This window comes from Falco rusticolus, chromosome 12 (genome assembly GCF_015220075.1).
Source record: "Falco rusticolus isolate bFalRus1 chromosome 12, bFalRus1.pri, whole genome shotgun sequence".
Taxonomy (NCBI): Eukaryota; Metazoa; Chordata; class Aves; order Falconiformes; family Falconidae; genus Falco; species Falco rusticolus.
In genome coordinates this window covers 14,172,013-14,189,252 of record NC_051198.1, presented here as the reverse complement: position 1 = coordinate 14,189,252, position 17,240 = coordinate 14,172,013, and the positions used below count along the sequence as shown (strand labels likewise).

Below are 17,240 nucleotides of genomic sequence, written 5' to 3'. Positions count from 1 at the left end.
ACAGCAGCAGGGATCAGGACTTCATGGCAGAGCTTCCTTCTCCCAACAGAGCAGGATCATGTCTCCTGTGCTCATGATCCCCAAACTGCAGGAAAAACTGGCTGGAATCAAAACACCTCTTGCATTTACAGAGGGGGGAAAAAAGAGAAACAAAACAAAACAAAACCAAAACACAAACCCAAGATCTCTCTGTTGGGAGTGCAAAACTGTTTGTTTGTGTTCTTTTATTTTTTCCTCTTGTTTTGTTTTGGTGTTTTGTTTTGGGTTTTTTCCCTGAAACCTACACAGTGTAACACTGGCATGTGCAACCAGTAGTCTCTTAATTTCAATGCACTCCATGCCATTTTTTGGTGCATACCTGGATGAACCCAATACGCCAACCTGACCAGGTGACAGTAATGTATTTACAGTCACCTTTAAAGTTTCAAAATCAGGTTCTCTTCCATATTGCAAAAGAAAAATGAAAATTTCTGAAATTTCTCCAAGAAGAGAAATTGTGTCAAAACCCCATTTCTGCTCTGAAATACACCCTGTTGGGAAATAGACCAGATTAAGCTTTATGCTCTATGTAATTCCAAGCAAGGCAAGATGAAAACTTCTGTCCTAAATGTCATCTCACACCCCAGGCTAGTGCCTCATCTGCAAGGTGACACCACGAAGGAAAACTGGAATCTCTCTTTTTCCATCTCTTCCAGTGGAAATTTCATTGAAATAAAAAATACCACAACAAAATACTGCAACTAATAAAAAGCATCTGTTCCACACATTCATACAGGTAACACTGCAAAAATTTAGGAATTTTACTTGCATTTTGAGAACAAATGATTGTAGAAAGGAACACACAAGTGACATAAGGTAGAGAAATATTAAGGTGATGAAAGAAGGGAAAAAATAATCAAATGTTTCTGTCAAAGTCCAATACTATCATATAGAAAAGCATAACACCTTTTCTCCACTCTGTTCAGAGCTTCACCAGTTACCTGAATCCAAGCAGAATGGCAGTTGCTATTACAAGGGCAGAGAAGGAAAGAGCATATCCAATGGTGTATATGATGGACGAATGCAGGAGCTGTTCTTCTGGTGCATCCTGAGAGCATGTAAAGAAGAAAAAAAAAAAAAGGGGGTGTGTGTGTGCAGGGGAAGACAGAGCTCATGGTCTTCAGCTCTTTTCTCCCACCTGCTTTCTAACTTTTCTTAACAATAACCAGTAGTCATTCTCCTACTTTCAAGTTTAAATAGACAAATCAGTCTTTCACTTTCCGTATGCTCAAAAGAAATAAAAATTTAATCATAGTTCCCCAGCTGCTCCCAGGTGTTCACTCAAACAGTTGGGTTCTGCAGCCAGGCTAGAAAATAGATAATGTGACGCTATTTCATAATAAAGTTGGAGAGGCATGAATTACCATACAAGCAAGTAATAAACAGATGGCAGGAAGCACAGGCACAACTCAACCCTGTAGTAAAAATGGCAAAGCTGACGTTTTCAGACTTGTACACTTAAAGCAAGTGTCCTTACTGCTGCAGCGAGGGGGGTCCTTTGGCTACATCGATACTTTGAAATAAAACAAGCCAGGTCCCATCCACTGACTCTGAGGCACAGCACACCTTGCATTCATACAAATAAACTCTTTTCTGCCCCAAAAAAGCCTCTCTTCTGCCTCAACCATGCAACCTCCTGGTAACAAACCACAGCCCAACACCATCTTGTCACCCAGGTGTCACAGCACTGCCTGGGAGGGAGCGACCCAACATGGGCCAGAGCAGCAGGGATGCTCACCATCCCCCCCCAACCCCGACAGTCCCGGGCTGTGGCTCTCTTCAGATTCATTGCTGAAGGCACGACCACTGAGACCCTTGCTTGAAAGTTCTGGCCAAAAACTTTTAGGGAGAAGACAAACATTTCAAAAGCTACAGGCAGATCTGAATTATAACGCAGCTTTATTGCTCACCCTCTGAGGCACATTCACATTCTCTGTCCTGGTTCATTTCTAAGCATATATCATATATCTTTGTCTAAATAGACTCACGCATATTACTTCCCTTCTTCAAGCTGCTAATTCTGCAATTGACTCCTGAGACCTGTGCTGTACAAAGGAATACATTTATTGTACTTCAGAAATAAGTACAGCTATTCAGATGTACTGTGCACAGCCAGGAGGATTTAAGATGAACATACAGGCTGTTCCTCAGGGATTTGCTGGGTTAATATTTTAAAGGGAATGATATGAGAGCTGCCTTACGAAGAGAAAAGAAAAATCTCTTCAGTACCAAAGCTCAGGCAAGCTATCAAGCCCTGACAACTTAAAATATCTACGCAGATCAAAACCATATCACACGCTTAAAGTAAACAATGTTATTTTAAAAGGATTCACTCGCGAACCCTTTGCATTTTGTTTTAGCAACAGTTGTAACATAATACACAGCAAACTTAGCAAAACAACCTCTTGTTCTTCTCATGTTCAAGATACTTAAGCCAAAGTAGGTTATTAGGGAGCTCTGTATACATTAGCTGGAAGCCCAAACATGGCTGTTCACATTTCAGGGAGCAGCACCATGCTCTCAGGGCTTCAGAATCCAGATCAGTTCATGGGAACTTGGAGGGAGGTGCCAAATGACCAAGTGTTACCATTAGGTATCCCTCCTTGGCATGTCCCAACACAGCTCTAGAAGAAACCATAATGGCAAACAAGTCAAATGAGCAGACTTACACTTTGCCTTAAGGTAACATGCTCTGCTGGGATACCCCAGAACATGGAAGTTACAAGGAATAAGGCTGCGAATTAAAGGGAAAAGCTAAACTTAACATATTTGGAGAATTAGAAACTATCCCTTTTTCCATCTCCGTCTAATCTGCAGCCATTTATTTCTTCTAAAGAATGAGGCACTGAGCAATGGGAACTGCAGAGGACACAGATCCCACAACACCTGGGAATTTTGTATACTTGAACTGTTTCGGCTAGGTGTGTACTAGTTCACAGTACCCAGGGACAGAGAGAGTACGCTTAGTTTCTGTGAGGAAAAGCATCGCCCTTGGAGGCTCACAGCAGTAATGGTATCACGTGTCATGGGAACGCACACAGTGCTCTAGCTGACGCCAATGGCTGAAAAGAAGTCCCTGGAAATCCCTACGCTCCCCTTCATTTGGTGCCAGGCGTCTCAGCTCCCTGCAGAGTATAAAGCACTAGGGCAAGAAAGTAACACTGACAAGCCTAATTCCATCGCCCACAGCAAATTAAGGTAAAAAGACAAAACCACCCCAAACAAACAAAAAGCAGGTTTCTGCCCAAAGGTGAAAAGCAAATATCCTTCAGTTCAGTTCATCTTAATCACCTTAATAACTACTAACAAGACAGAGAGAACCAACAGTCACTTTACGTAATGATGTACCAATGGAAGAAAAGGCAAAGGAATAACATGAGGTCACTCCTCTGGTTCAGGTGGGCTGCAGCTGAGCCCCCTGCACCGCACCGCAGCTGGGGCTACCTGGTTCACTTTTCTTGGCTGCCTCACGTACATTTAAGCCCGCTCTCACCTACCCTCCATGCTCCCTTTGTTGAAGGGGAAAGCCTTGATGTCCCTTACCGTTGGGCTCACTGAAGCGAGGCACCCAGGAGTAAAGATTACTTTGACAGGACAAAAATGCATGGACACCAATGACTATATGTTTCCTCTCTTCTGATGGACACCAATGACTATATGTTTCCTCTCTTCTGTTTTGTCCTAGACAACAGCAATAAGACATGGAAACTCTTACCTGGTCCGAGGCCTCACATTCAGACAGGTTCCTCCAGGGCAGGGTCGAATTCTCCTTCAGCAGCCATGTGCCCTCCAGGGTGCAAAACCGGTACACTTGCCCATGCAGCACTGCCAGAAGCGAAATGAGCCGCAGGGTTAACAGGAGGAGAGCCTGCTCCTGGGGCAAAGCGCACAGAGTCCTCTGAGGCTCTGCACAACCTTCCTCCCTCACCCATCACCCTCCTGGCTGGAGGGGGAAGGAGTGCTTTGCCCACTCCCTGCCTGCGGCAGATGCTGCTGCTGCTCATCCTCAAGGCCAGGGAGCGGCTTGGGAGGATGCGGCTGCAAAGGGATCAGACAGCACGTACTCCAGGACAGCTGCTAACCGCTCAGCAGCAACAACAGTCTCAAGCAGTTACTGCCATCTTTGTATGGATTTTACAATGGGCATGCATTCCAGCTCACTGAAACATCAGTTATTAAGACACACACATCTTGGAAATGTTTAGCCTCAGCTACAAAATTCACAGGGAAAAGAAGGTGCAAAAAGAGCAAATGTGCTTTTTCTTTTCTGAGATCATGCAGACCCAGAGACAGAGAAACCTCAGAACTAGGTAAGCTAACACAAGATCCCCAAAATGTAAAAATGTAAATGCTTATGCAAACATCTGTGCTACAAAATGAAGCAGTAAATCTTTGCCTAAACTACCCATGTACTCTTTTTATTTCTTCTATTTTGTTTGAATAGCAAAACCAGCAATAAATAAAACACCATTCTGAAGCAGTTAGCAGCCTGATCTTGTAAAAGCAGGTATGATGAAATGGGTCATAATAAAATCACATCAGACCGAAGCATCAAAATAAAAGCACAAAGGGGAAGGAGCACGCAACCACAGTGTAGCAAAAGAAACCCTCTCTCTAATGTCTGGAGCACTGGGGAAGTCTAACAACTTTTAAAGCTGTACTTAAGCAACCTGGAGGTGCACCTGTATCAGAGCATAGCTGGAGTGATAATGTCGGCTGCTTTGCAAACAAAGTTTCTTGCTAATCACATTTCTGACCCAATAAACTGACCTATTCTATGTTATGAATCTGCTCGTCAAAAAGCAGTGCTGGGTCAGCCCCTCAACCAGGCTTAGCCTCTACTGAAGCAATGTTCGGAAATAAACGCTTGCAACATTTTGACATGTGAGAAGCCAAGTTAGGAGGATTCAGTTCTACATGGGTATTAACATGCTGCTCCATTACCGCTTTTGCTCAAAGCCAGCCTTGCCTGCTGCAGCCTCATCCTGTTGTCAACTCCCTCATTACTGCAAACTGGAACTCATTAGGATGCAGCATTTCTGTTCAACGGGAAAATAGTAAAACTTATTTAAAATTATAACAACCCAGTAAGCTATTTGCATATTAGTTGGAAGCTGGTAATTTCTTTGATAATTGTCAGTGGTAGACCAGCAGCAGGTACCTTAAGTGAAGAATGATGTATATAGATACATATAATATAGACATTCATATTCTAATAAGCCATTTCTAATAAGTATGCTAAATGGTAACTGATAATGGTTTTGGTAGGCAGAGTCTATGTGCTTTTGTAATTGGTGTACTGAATATACCAGTAAGAGATAATATGAAAATGATATAAAAATTGTGTTATGCTTGCTGGAGGTTTTTCCATACTATTAAGAATATCTGTTCACATATATTTACACAAAAATAGGAGATTAGGTCAGCATATGCAACAGATACATTCACATCCACTAACTGCTACAGACATTTTGTCACCTACTCCATCTGCTGCCAGTGCCAAACACTTCCTTCAGTCGGGATGTTGGAATAATGCTAAGGATCTCACACCTGGTGGAAGACAGTAAGTAGGAAAGCATCATTTTTCTTTCCCCTCGAGATTAACGGACCACAGATTAAAGCAAACCATTCAAAATGTCAAACGCAGCTCTAGGAGTTAGGAAACGTTATATATTAGAAGCCAATGAAGGTGAAATCCAGGGGGTTAAAGTCCAGAAGGTCACAGGACTCAGAAATTCAGTCTGACTGCCACTGCATGAGCTGTAACCAAGAAGTACCACAAGACAAAATTAGTATGAGAAACAATCTCACACAGAAAGAAATTCCACTGTATTCCTGAAAAAAAAGAAAAACTTGCTAAGAAAAAAATGATTAAAAAAACTCCCAAACAACCACCCCCCCCTAAATCCCCAAATAGATTATTTCACATTCTCTGAAATTCTTTGTGATTTTTTTTTCCCCTCCAGTATTTCTTACTGTCAAGGTCTAACTGGGATAAAAGCTTAGCCTCAGTGTATTTATTTTCTCTCCAAATCATCATGACACGTTTTAATTTTCTTTTTCTTGATAACACTTCTTTCGAAATAAGGAGGAAAATCTATTGTATGCTGAAGCCTGGCTTATACTGGAAAATGGAAGAGTTTACAGTAAACGAAACATGAAATTTGCCATCAGACAGAAAGACAAAGCAATTCATTTAGATATGAAGAAAACCAAACGTAACCCTATTACACTGGAAAGGAGAGCTCCTGCAACATCTAGGAGTCACAAACACTCAAGCTGGACTGACAGCTGTGGTGGACCTCTGGGTAGCCACAAGCCAGCTGCATCAGGTTGCTGTAGCCTCACTGCTTGCCAAAACAGTGGTGGCAGTGCAGGACCCAGAGGCAATCAAAGACCAGCTGGGCTGCCTGCATCCAGGAAGAGCCTTAAGAAGTAAAAGAATTAATCAAACCAAAAATCCAAATAGATGAGACTGTGTATGAGAGTGCAAGAGATGTCTGGTCTATGGAATCATTTATTAGCCAAAATGCTGATGAGATAGAAAAAGTTAAAAAGAAAACTTAGACTTTAAGGCAGAATTGAGGTTCTGGTTGATACACAGAGAGATGCTCATGAAAGAGTCGAGAGACTGCTCAAACCACGACATGAAGAGAGTGCAGGGCTGATGGACTGCAGGCAGCCAGTTACTCTCAGGAACGTGAAATTGTCTCACCATTGTGGAAACAGATTATTTTCAGTTATGTGTTGAACACCACAGAACCCACGTTGTCATCAGCAGAGGTCTACTGTGTGGGCTGTGGCTGCGAAGGGCTCCGTGATGGACGTACACCATGTGTGAGACCCTTCACCCCCTGCAGCTGGGCACATCCAACACCAGCACCCCGCAGACTTGTGAGGCAAACCCAGCGCAGGGGTGCTGACATCTCTGCGGGCTGCATGGTTGGCCACAGAAGGCCCCCAGAAAAGAAGGTCCAGGGCCACAGTTCTGTGAGCCCCAGCCTTCGTGCCGCATGGCTGCTGCAGGATGCGCCTTTGGAGCAGACCTCTCCTGAACTGCATCATCCTGCAGCCGTTCCTGGTTTCTCCATTTCCTAGAAGCACAAGGCAAACAGCCTCCATCCACTCATCCTCCGAGCAACAGGCTCCAACACAGGCAGCCACCTGCCCAGACACAAGAAAAATGCTGTTAACGACTGACAGCTTAGAACAAATGTTACCTTAACCGAGTGCTCTTCCCTGGTCTTGCCTCACTGAAGAGAGGGACAGAGAACAGTCTCAACATCAGAAACTGGTGCGTCTCCAAAATAACAGATAAAAGCCTGAAGTGGAGACTTCAGATCTTTTTTGTTTTGTACACAAGCTAAATTCTGTTCCAACCGATTTCAAGGAGATCCACTGGCTATTAATTAGGGGCATTTTGATTCAAGCCCTGCAAGTATCTTACCACTCTTATTGCTCAGAGGAAAGCATGTGGTTTGCATTAAAGCTACCTATAAATGTTCTTAAAACAATTTTTTCATCCAGATTTTTTATGACTCCCTCTCTGCATGGCTGGTCATGACTTAGGATAGCAGAGATCTTCAACCTCCCAAAATGGATAAAGGGATAGTATTCATACACACCCTTTCCTTGCTGTATCCCTGATCCAAAGCTTGCCAGGAATCTCATTTCCTTCAGCTTTCATATGAAGCTGTTGCTGAAAAAAATTCAGCTTATTAATATGTACAGAGGCAAACTAACAACGACATGCTTGGAGGCTGCCTGTGTGCCATGACAGAAGGCAGGTGCACACAGCTTCCCCTCAGCTGCTGAGCAATTTCAGCTTCTTGCAGGTAGTTTAGTTAGAGGTGACTCACATTTGTCCATGCCTGAATTCTGCGGAGTGACTCAGGTCTTCTTACCTTTAATGCAGTGAAAATACTAAACATACAACGATCAGCTTCAGTTCTAATAGACCAGCATGATGAACGACCTTTTTTGAATGTTCGAGTGGCTGCTGCCTCCTTGCTATCCTGCAATACTTTTTATTCCTGTCTTGCAATGGTTTTTTTGTTACCATATAGTGAATGTTTCAAATCACACTGATGATTACATTCTAAAATTGGCTACCTGCAAACAAAAAAACCAAACAAAATTCTACTGCAAGTGTATATAGAATCTGATTTTATTTAACCTGTAAGCTAAATGCACTCACTCACAAAGTTGCACAACCTTTGAACAGCAGCTTAACGACACAGGTTTATTTGGACAGTGTCAATCGCACCTCATTAGAATTACACATCAAAACATGGATTGATGCCCAAAGCTCAGTCTCTATAAACTGATAAAAGACAGAGAGAAGAGTCTAAGAGTTATCACAGAAGTTAATAATATCTATCTAGTTCTCTGATGAGCCTGTAAATCAAATCAAATACTATAACTAAAGTACTTTTATATATGGAAAAAATATGTTATCACATGTACAGGAGGATCACAAATATTTCTTTACTACCCCCCTTTTACTAGAAAAAAAAAACCCACAAAACAAATCAAATGATTTCTCTGCTTAAAACAACCAACCTGCTCTGAATTTTACAAGATCAGGGTGTCAAGGTCAGTGTGAGATTACTCACCCAACTGTCCCTAAGGACAAACTGGAACATTATTCATTGTAAAAACAAATTACAGCATGTCCTATCTAATCAATTCTACACAGGCAGAGAGATGAGCAAGAGAATGAGGAAAAGAACAAGAGAGACCTGCAGTTTTGTCTGGCTGCTGTGTGTCAAGTATTATAGACCTCTCCTCTGTTAATACCTACTCTTTATTTCCAGCAGGGGAAATGTTTTGGAAAAGGTAACAATTTTGTCCATAAATCAGGGACTCTGTAGTATGAGAGGCTCACAACAGTCTTAAAAACAGGCTGGTTTGTTCCTGAAATGAGCAACTTGCCCTTTGATAGGGAGAGCAATTTATCAGAGTTTAGGAGGTCGCGCCCCCGTCAGCAGCTCTGTGCAGCTATCATTTGGTGTGACCTGGGCACTGCTCTCCTGAAAGGAGCTGCTCTTGGCTGTAAAAGCTGCTGCATAAGTGTCACTCTCCCAATCCTGGTGCTGCTTACAGCGAGGATGTCCTAAACCCAGGACTCGCCCCTAAGCATGCTGCTGGAAATACAACACCAGGGAGCATCCTGATCCCAAAGCCCGCGGGAAGCAGGAGGAGCTCCAGCCTGCACTGCTGTCCCAGGATCACATCTATCAAAACGTGCATTTACGCTGGGCTCACTGCCACATTGTCTGGAACTATATTACCTCAACAGGCAGTTTAACTATGAGTACTTTATTTAGTATCCTTTCCCACTATTCCTCCTCCCTCACAGAGTATTAGTCATCCCAGCTCCTTTGCTTCAGTGATGATATAAAAAACTGCAAAACAGCTGTATCTTGCATTTTGCCTTGAAGGCAGAAAGGTTGGTGGCCACTTTAAGTTCTTGCAGTGGGAAGAGAGTAACTTTCAGTTATATTCTATGTTTTGGGTGAGAGGTGGGGAAACAGATCCAAACACCCCTACTGTGAATTTTCCCCATCACTAGCTCCTAGCTTGAAAGATCCAAGAATACCTCCAGCCTGCTCCAACAGAAAAAATGATTACTGCAAAGAAGAGCGACAAGGGAAAAAGTCATGCATCCACACTCTACCAAGAGATGGATGTGAGCTTACACAGACCTAACAGATACCTTCAAATGGAGCAAGGGGAGACCCAATAAAGCCAGCACAGGCTGTGCCACAGGCTGCACAAGCCCACCCGGCATGCCCTGCAAATGCTCAGCGCCTGAATCCTCTCCTGTGCTACCAAAAGCACACCCGGAGACTGCATATGGAAATGATGCTGTTTGGCATTATCCAAGGGATATTGCCTGCATGTAAGTTGTTATTTAAAAATACTCATCTTGGAATGAAATTAACACAAAAAACCCCTAAATATTCAAGAATTAGAAACCGTTAAGCTAAAGCTCCTTATGTGGGTTTTAGTTCCACCCATTAACACTGTTGCTACGTACACAGTCATACATTTTTTCCAACAGAATCCACTGTTTTATTCAGGATACAGAATAGAGGAAAATAATTTAATGGGAAATTATTCGTCCTTACCATTATGAGATGTCAAGTCATATTTAAGCATACTGAATTAATTTTATATCAAATACAGTGTTTTCTGATTTGTATGGTCCACTCAAAGACCACTAATTCAGCTCCCACATGATGACTAAGTGCTGTTATCTCATACGTGTACACAGATGATCCAAAAAAAGGAAAACATATTCTAGTCACATAGTAAAGCCAGTAAATTATGTAACCACAAAATTTGTTCCACATGGGCATTCAGTTCTCCTAGCGCAGAGATCACCCTTGCCAGGTCTGCAATATCTTGACCCACTCAACACAAACTTCCACAGCTAATGAGGTAATGGTCCTGCAGAGAAGAGCCCCCCTTGCTATATATCTCACAAGCAGATCCATTCTGCATAGCGAAGGAGAAAGAGACCTGTGGAGAAATTATAGAATACAGCTTCATAATTAAAAACTACTTGCATAATGGTGGCCAATAAAGGTTCTGTGAGCAAAGTAGACGATGCCAAATCATAAAGCATGAATTAAGTTGCAACCTTATACATTGTTGTGTTGTAGTTAATGCCTCATAAAAATTAAAGTATCTTCCTGAAAAACAGTACTGTGTTTTAACAGAAAGTATTACCCTAAAAGGAGCTACGCTCTCCAAGCAATCCTGCTGAGTAACTTATACCAAGAGCTGCATTAACTATGCTAGACCACAGTGAAACCTAACAACTTTTTGAAACACTTAAAAACTCATGAAAACGCATGCATTAGGTTGAATAGAGAGTGTTTATGAACTATAAAAGACATGTGAATTAATGTAATAGAAGAAGGTTGTTTATGAAAAACAAGTATTTATGATAATGGTACAGCTTTGTGAAAGTTTGGTAAGATACCAAAAAGCACCATTAAAAATTTTGTTCAGAATAAATGAAAGTGGGTTGGAATAAATTTATTGCAACAAAAACCGTGATTGGAAGTTTAATGCATAATAAACTTGTAAAACCAGTGCTAAGAGGTTTGGTGTTTTAAAGTTATTGGATCAGTTAGAAGACATCTATTCTTACTAGATCAATAGAATACATCTCATTAGAGGGTGTTAAAATGAAGCAAAAAAAGTATGCAATAAAAAGTTTTCTTAAAAGGCTGCAGAAGACACAATTGAAGTCTTCCCAGGGCAGAGGAATAGGGGTCTATTTTACTATGCCCATGCTCCAAGGACTTAGAAAAATAAGCAAAACCCACAACCCAAATAAACAAAATATGCAGGCAGTGAAAGAAAAACAAGCTAAAAGTAAAGGAAATAACTAGGAAAATCATTAGCATAACACTTGCTGAGCTAAAGCAAGGAAAAACAATTTTGAGAAAAGCTAACAGATAACAAGCATGTTAAATACGCATAGCTAGGAGGGGAAGGACACATGCAAATAGACACCAGTTGTTTGATGCAGCTTCTGAGCAAAACAAGAAGCTCCAGGAGACACAAGCTAAAATCAATGCCAGGTGCTGCAAACGAACTGCCAATCTTTGGCAACAGAGAGATTAGTGATATTTAGTTATCCTCAAAACCAATAGTAAAATGAATCAATGACTCAATAGTCCTTATTTATCCTTTCTCACAGGACAGTTATAAAGATAAACAAAAAATCCTAAACAACTAGAAGCTTTCAGCACAGGCAACTGCAAAACATACCATAAAAAGGAGCCCAGACCAAACTTCACTTAGAGATGACTGTAATTCGACAGGTATTAACCACTAACTACAGAAGGTCAAGGAAGTGGATACTTCAAAGCTGAACAAATACAATGAAACATCTTCTGTATTTCAGAGAATGAAGACATAGATTTTTATTGAGCAAGCTATGCATTCTGGCATTGGTTAAAGGCTTATTACCTCTGTATGCGTAAGTTAAAGCATCTGAAGCTGTAAAGAAAAATTATACCAACTGATAAAGACTTTCCTACAGACATTGCACTTATACTCTCTGCAGGCCTAGTGCTACAGATATAAGCTGCATCTACATGATAAGATAGTACTACGCAATAAAACCCCAAACCCAGCTAGCTCAAGTATAAGAAGAAATACAGCTCTTGATCCTACCACTCAGGACACTGCCCGTTGCCACATCAATATATCCTCCTGCTTTGCCAATGGATTCCTCTGCTGCACAACAAAGGGATACCGATAAAGTTTCAAGCTTTGTAGCAAATATACCCTAACACTAACATTTCTCTGCTTTCCTCTCCCAACCCTTTCCTCTTCTCTCTGCCTCCTTTGCCCCTCTCCCCCTTTTAGCTAGTCACACCATTCCTCTTTCTCACCTGCTTGCATTTCCCTCCTTGGTTCTCCTCTTCATTTTTATTCCTCCAGCCCTCCCTGTTGCTGCAACGCGCACTGCTATGCTGACCTACCTACCCACTGCTGGCCATTCCCCTTCACCCCGCACTTGCCTATTCCTCTCTCAGCTCCTAATCCAACTTGCCATTCTCCAAAACCACTGTAATTAAACAAAATTGCAACCTGACTCCAGCTTCTCACATCTCCTTTCTCTCTAATGCATCCCCCAGCCCTCCTCCTCGCACCCCAGCAGCTCCCCCTGCTCCTGCCATGCAGTGAGTGGGGTGACATCACTGAAGCACCTCTGCTCTCCCGCCTGGAGCCCACTGTGGCTGGCAAGGGCACAAGAAGTCCCGTGTGCCTAAAGCACATCTGGCCTGACAGTCACATGGAATTTGAGGAGAAAGGACCAGTGCTCCACTGTCGCATGGCCTCTGGAGACTGTAGGTACAAACTCTAGAAAGTCCAGGGAGCACAGGTAAAGAATGCAGCCCCATGAGCAGCAAGAGGCATATCACCACTACCATAGGAGCAGTATTCCTCATCCACATGCTGAAATGCAGAACAAGGTTTTTGACAAAATGTGCTAGGAAAACGTCAGCCTTAAAACAGACTTCTATAGTGTTGAATCCTAGTCAAGTAAAGTTCTGCAAACCTACAAGCTAGTAAATATATGTTCTTACAAATTCAAAAAGCATCAAGTGCTTTTATTATGGAAACCACCTTCTTTCCTATCAATAATGACTAGAGGCCACTAAAGTTGCAGTTATGTCTGATATTACTTCCCATTACAAAGCCAATCTTTACACCAATCTCCGATTCTTAGTCTCCATCCCAAAGTTGGGACCTACCCCAGATCTAAAAATCAGGAACTCTTAGACCATTATACTAGTAATCTTCCACAGATTTTCCATTCCATTTTTATTTCCACTCGGTTTTCATTGCTTGAAAGTATTTGGATGGACATATAATCTTTTCAATTTAAACTTTTCTTTTCTTGCCAAGGTGCAATCCTTCCCTTGAATATCCATTGCCAATGCTACCTCACATTTTTAAAAACTTAGAAAGACCCACTGTCACTCATCAGCCACACAAACACAGCGTTTTCCACATTTTTACCCATATTTTCATTCTGTTTAAAGGAAATTGCTGACCCCCTGCTTCATTAAGCTCCAAGACAATTATTAGGCAGGTTTTGCTATGGAAACCAGGTTTTTTGCTTTCAGAGGAACTATGCTGATGGGCACTTGATCCTTTTCTTGCCTAATTCATTTCTACTCATTCCAATTGTCAAAAAGTAAATTAGTTCCAGAAAAATCAGATGAGCATGGCTGGGCACCAACCACCTGTATCATTGTTATTGCCACGGAACTAGTCACAGACCCGGGTTCTCTTGTATACATGTTGCCCAGAAAAAAACTTTGTTCTTATTTAAAGAACATTTAAAGTGATGTATGGGAATCCTAATAGTTAACATTTGGAGGATGTCTGACAGGCAAGGATGAGACATACTTTCAAAATTCATAGCAGGGACCTGGGTCTCTCAGGGAAGATCTAGTTTATTACAGAAAACTCTGGAGGGGAAAGTTACCAGCAAAACACACAAGCAGAAAAGGATAATGCTGTAAAGTAAATAAAACCGTGCGCATGATTAACAAGTGTAATCGTTGTATAGCTTAGCACATTTTCAAGTTAAAGCTGCATTTGTGAAATGACATGGAAAGGAAGATGTTCTATAATCAGACTACATGCAGACATCTTTTAAGTCAGTCCGTACTTTTCACAAGACTTTTCTGTCAAATGAAATTATTAAAAAAAAAGCAAACACAGACCTAATAACTTCAAGAGGCAAAGAGTGTGATTTGCCTTTAGCATTTACTTCTATAAATATATAAGTGGATTGAGTTGTATCTTCACCGAATCCAACTGAGGGTCTTGGGAGACCAAAAATAACCTTTAAGTTCACTATCTCAGCAGAAGCGTATTTGTTATGTGAGAGAACACAAATAGGTTGGATGTGAGAGGACCATTTCCCATCACCTAAAGGTGAAGCACAAGGGATTCCTGAAAAAGGGAGAAAGAAATGGGCTGTAGGTCACAGAGCTCTTCTAGCAAGTTGCTCTCGACCTATGCTGTTTTAAGATCAGGTATTCTTGTTTCATCCCATCTTTGGGACTTGGGGGTGGGTGGTGGTGGTATAGATTTACTAATTAGAAACAGTTAAGTAAGCCAGAAAGATAATGAGCTGTTTTCAGCAAGGCATTTTATTATACAGCACACACAAGCACTATGTTTATTCAGTCCCTTAGTTCAGTTTACCCTTTGTCTACTGTAGTTAAAAGCTGCAAGTTTTTAAGCGCAAGTAACACGAGGAAAGGTTTGAGGTCCCTCCACTTCACAGAGTATACTGGTAATATGAGCAAATAAGAGCGGGTAGATAATATATACTTCAGTTATGCAAGACCTTAAGTCAGAGCACAGATGAAGTTCAAGGCAACTGGTGAGCTCAAGCACATCCAGCTACCTGCTAGACTAGGATGGGCAAGGCGCAGAGGTAGTCCAGTCGCTTCCATGCAGCTGGGTGTACCGGTGTTTACTTCTCACTTAAATATCCTATTCAGTCAGATCAGCTGGGGGCAAATTCTCAAGCAGTTGCAGGACAAGGCTCAGCTATGTCTCTGCAGAGGTGTGCCTTGATATCCTTGACAGTACATGTCAAGAAATTACTTTAACAAAACAAAACCCTTATACAGTTAGAGGTGAAAAATTGCTGGAAAACACGCAATCCTGCCAACTGCTCTAACTCCCACAGATGCAGTCACAGCAAGTTGATATCCTGCAGGCAAGGCTGTCCAGCATTTGTGCCATGTCTGGCAAAGCAGAAAACTAAATTCTTCCTAGAGAGCCTCAGGCAACCAGATCTGTACCCGATATATAAACGACATGCAGCTGCTCCCACCACCCATATATGCACTTCAATAGCTGGCCACATGCAAAGTCTCCTGTTCCTATTGCACATTTGATGAGGAATGTCCATGTTTTGGTTGCAGCAGAAGGGGAATCACAGCATTTAGCTTTTCACTGCCCTCAAAGGAATTCACATCTCACCCCAGCTGAAAGTTCATAAGCTATGGCCCTGTTGCATGTACATCCATCTAATGATTAACCAATTCATTTAAAAATATTTGTTTAAACAAAACTGATAAAATGTAGAATGGCATTGCCACGTGGCCCACAACAGATAAGTGTTAATATCTATCTGTTCAGGATTTTTTAAAATTATTTCTTGCAACAGTCCCTGTATGTACCCTTGAGATGAGCAGCATATGTTCTGGAGTTCTCTGGTGTACTACCAGATGGAGACAAAGGCAGAGGTGAACTTGAAAGACTAGGATGTTTTTCTGTCAGGGTTGTTGGGTTTGGTTTTTGTTTTTTTTTTTTTTTTCAAACTGAGATTGCCAATTAGCTTGAGACAGCTTTTAGTACAAGGAAGTATAAATTTTGAATTGCTTATAAGTTAGAAAATGCAAAGCAACATCTTTTTCATTGAAAAAAGGTCACATTCCTTTCCAGCATTATGGACCTTTCTGGAAACTTGGTTTAATTAGAGCAAAGAAGGGAAGAAATGCAATAAATGTCTAATCATCTTCACCGTGTCCAGTATTTGAAGTGAAATTTATTTGCTTGCATGCTGAAAGACAAACAGTTTAGCTGTATGTTCACACAGCCATCTGCTAACTATCTTGGTTTTAAGAAGATCAAGCTATGAAACGGAATGATTAAACAAAAAGTGAGAGATTAAACCAGACAAGGTTTAACCTGGTCCCCAGAACCAAATGTTCCAGTCATGCATATACTTCAAAACTCTCTGAAGAAAGACTCTCACACAAGTGTGCTTCCTCAGCTGCAGGGCTTTCCACAGACCCCTCTAGAAAGGGACATAGATTATTTCCTATGGTCTGTCTCACACAGGTGACAGTAACATTTCACCATCCAAGCACTACCCATAGGAGAGCTCATATCCCATTATCATTACCCATGGGAGGGCTCGCAAACAAAAGCGAGCATCTTCTTTCTGTTTCTGCATTTTGCTTGTGGCACTATAGCACTCTGTCCCCAAACTTCCTTCCCATGAGTCTGAACAGTGCCCAAACTCAGGCAACCCTGGGGAAAGGGAAGAGGACCAGAACAGTGGATTTAATCCTGCAGCACAGCAGATGTCCTAGGGTGCAGCTGCTCGAACACAAGCCCTCCATGATCATGTTTCATTGTGGGGGAGGAAGGCAGCACTACATCACTTTCAAGAAAAAGTTGGCTGCAGCAGCTTTCCCAGTGGCCTGCAGATGGTGGAACCACATTGATCACAGGACAACAGTTAAGCAAGATTATAGATACAGATAGATGAAACTGGTTCTATCACTCCCCTGACACCAAACCAGTGCTTACCACCCGCCTGCTCCTCACCACACTGCCACCTGCCCAGCATGGGAGCACTCTGCTGTGGGGAGGGCATTATGCTACTGGCCACCCCCACCATCGGTCAACAACCCATAACCCCTGCAGAGCCAGAAGTCTGCTAGTAATCCTCTCTCACCTGGGTCACAATAGGGCACGCCATGGACCCATAGCACGCGAGGCAACACCTTGACAAACACAAGGTTCTCTTTCTTTTTTCAGCCCTTCTCCCCAGTGGGCACAACCAACACAGATTAATCTCTTCAATCGTAAACATAATGCATCTCAACACTTATGTTTCTGCTGCTTGT

The 17,240-nt window shown here is 42.0% G+C and overlaps 1 protein-coding gene across 1 annotated transcript in view; it reads right to left on the bottom strand.

The window, feature by feature from the left end:
* GLP1R (glucagon like peptide 1 receptor) overlaps nt 1-17,240 on the bottom strand; it is a 58,831-nt gene that overhangs the window by 30,407 nt on the left and 11,184 nt on the right. The window contains exons 3-4 of the mRNA XM_037405785.1: nt 3,755-3,864; nt 981-1,087 (exon numbers count right to left, since the gene is read on the bottom strand). Coding sequence (XP_037261682.1) covers nt 981-1,087; nt 3,755-3,864 — 217 coding nt within the window. The remainder of the gene's footprint in view (nt 1-980; nt 1,088-3,754; nt 3,865-17,240) is intronic.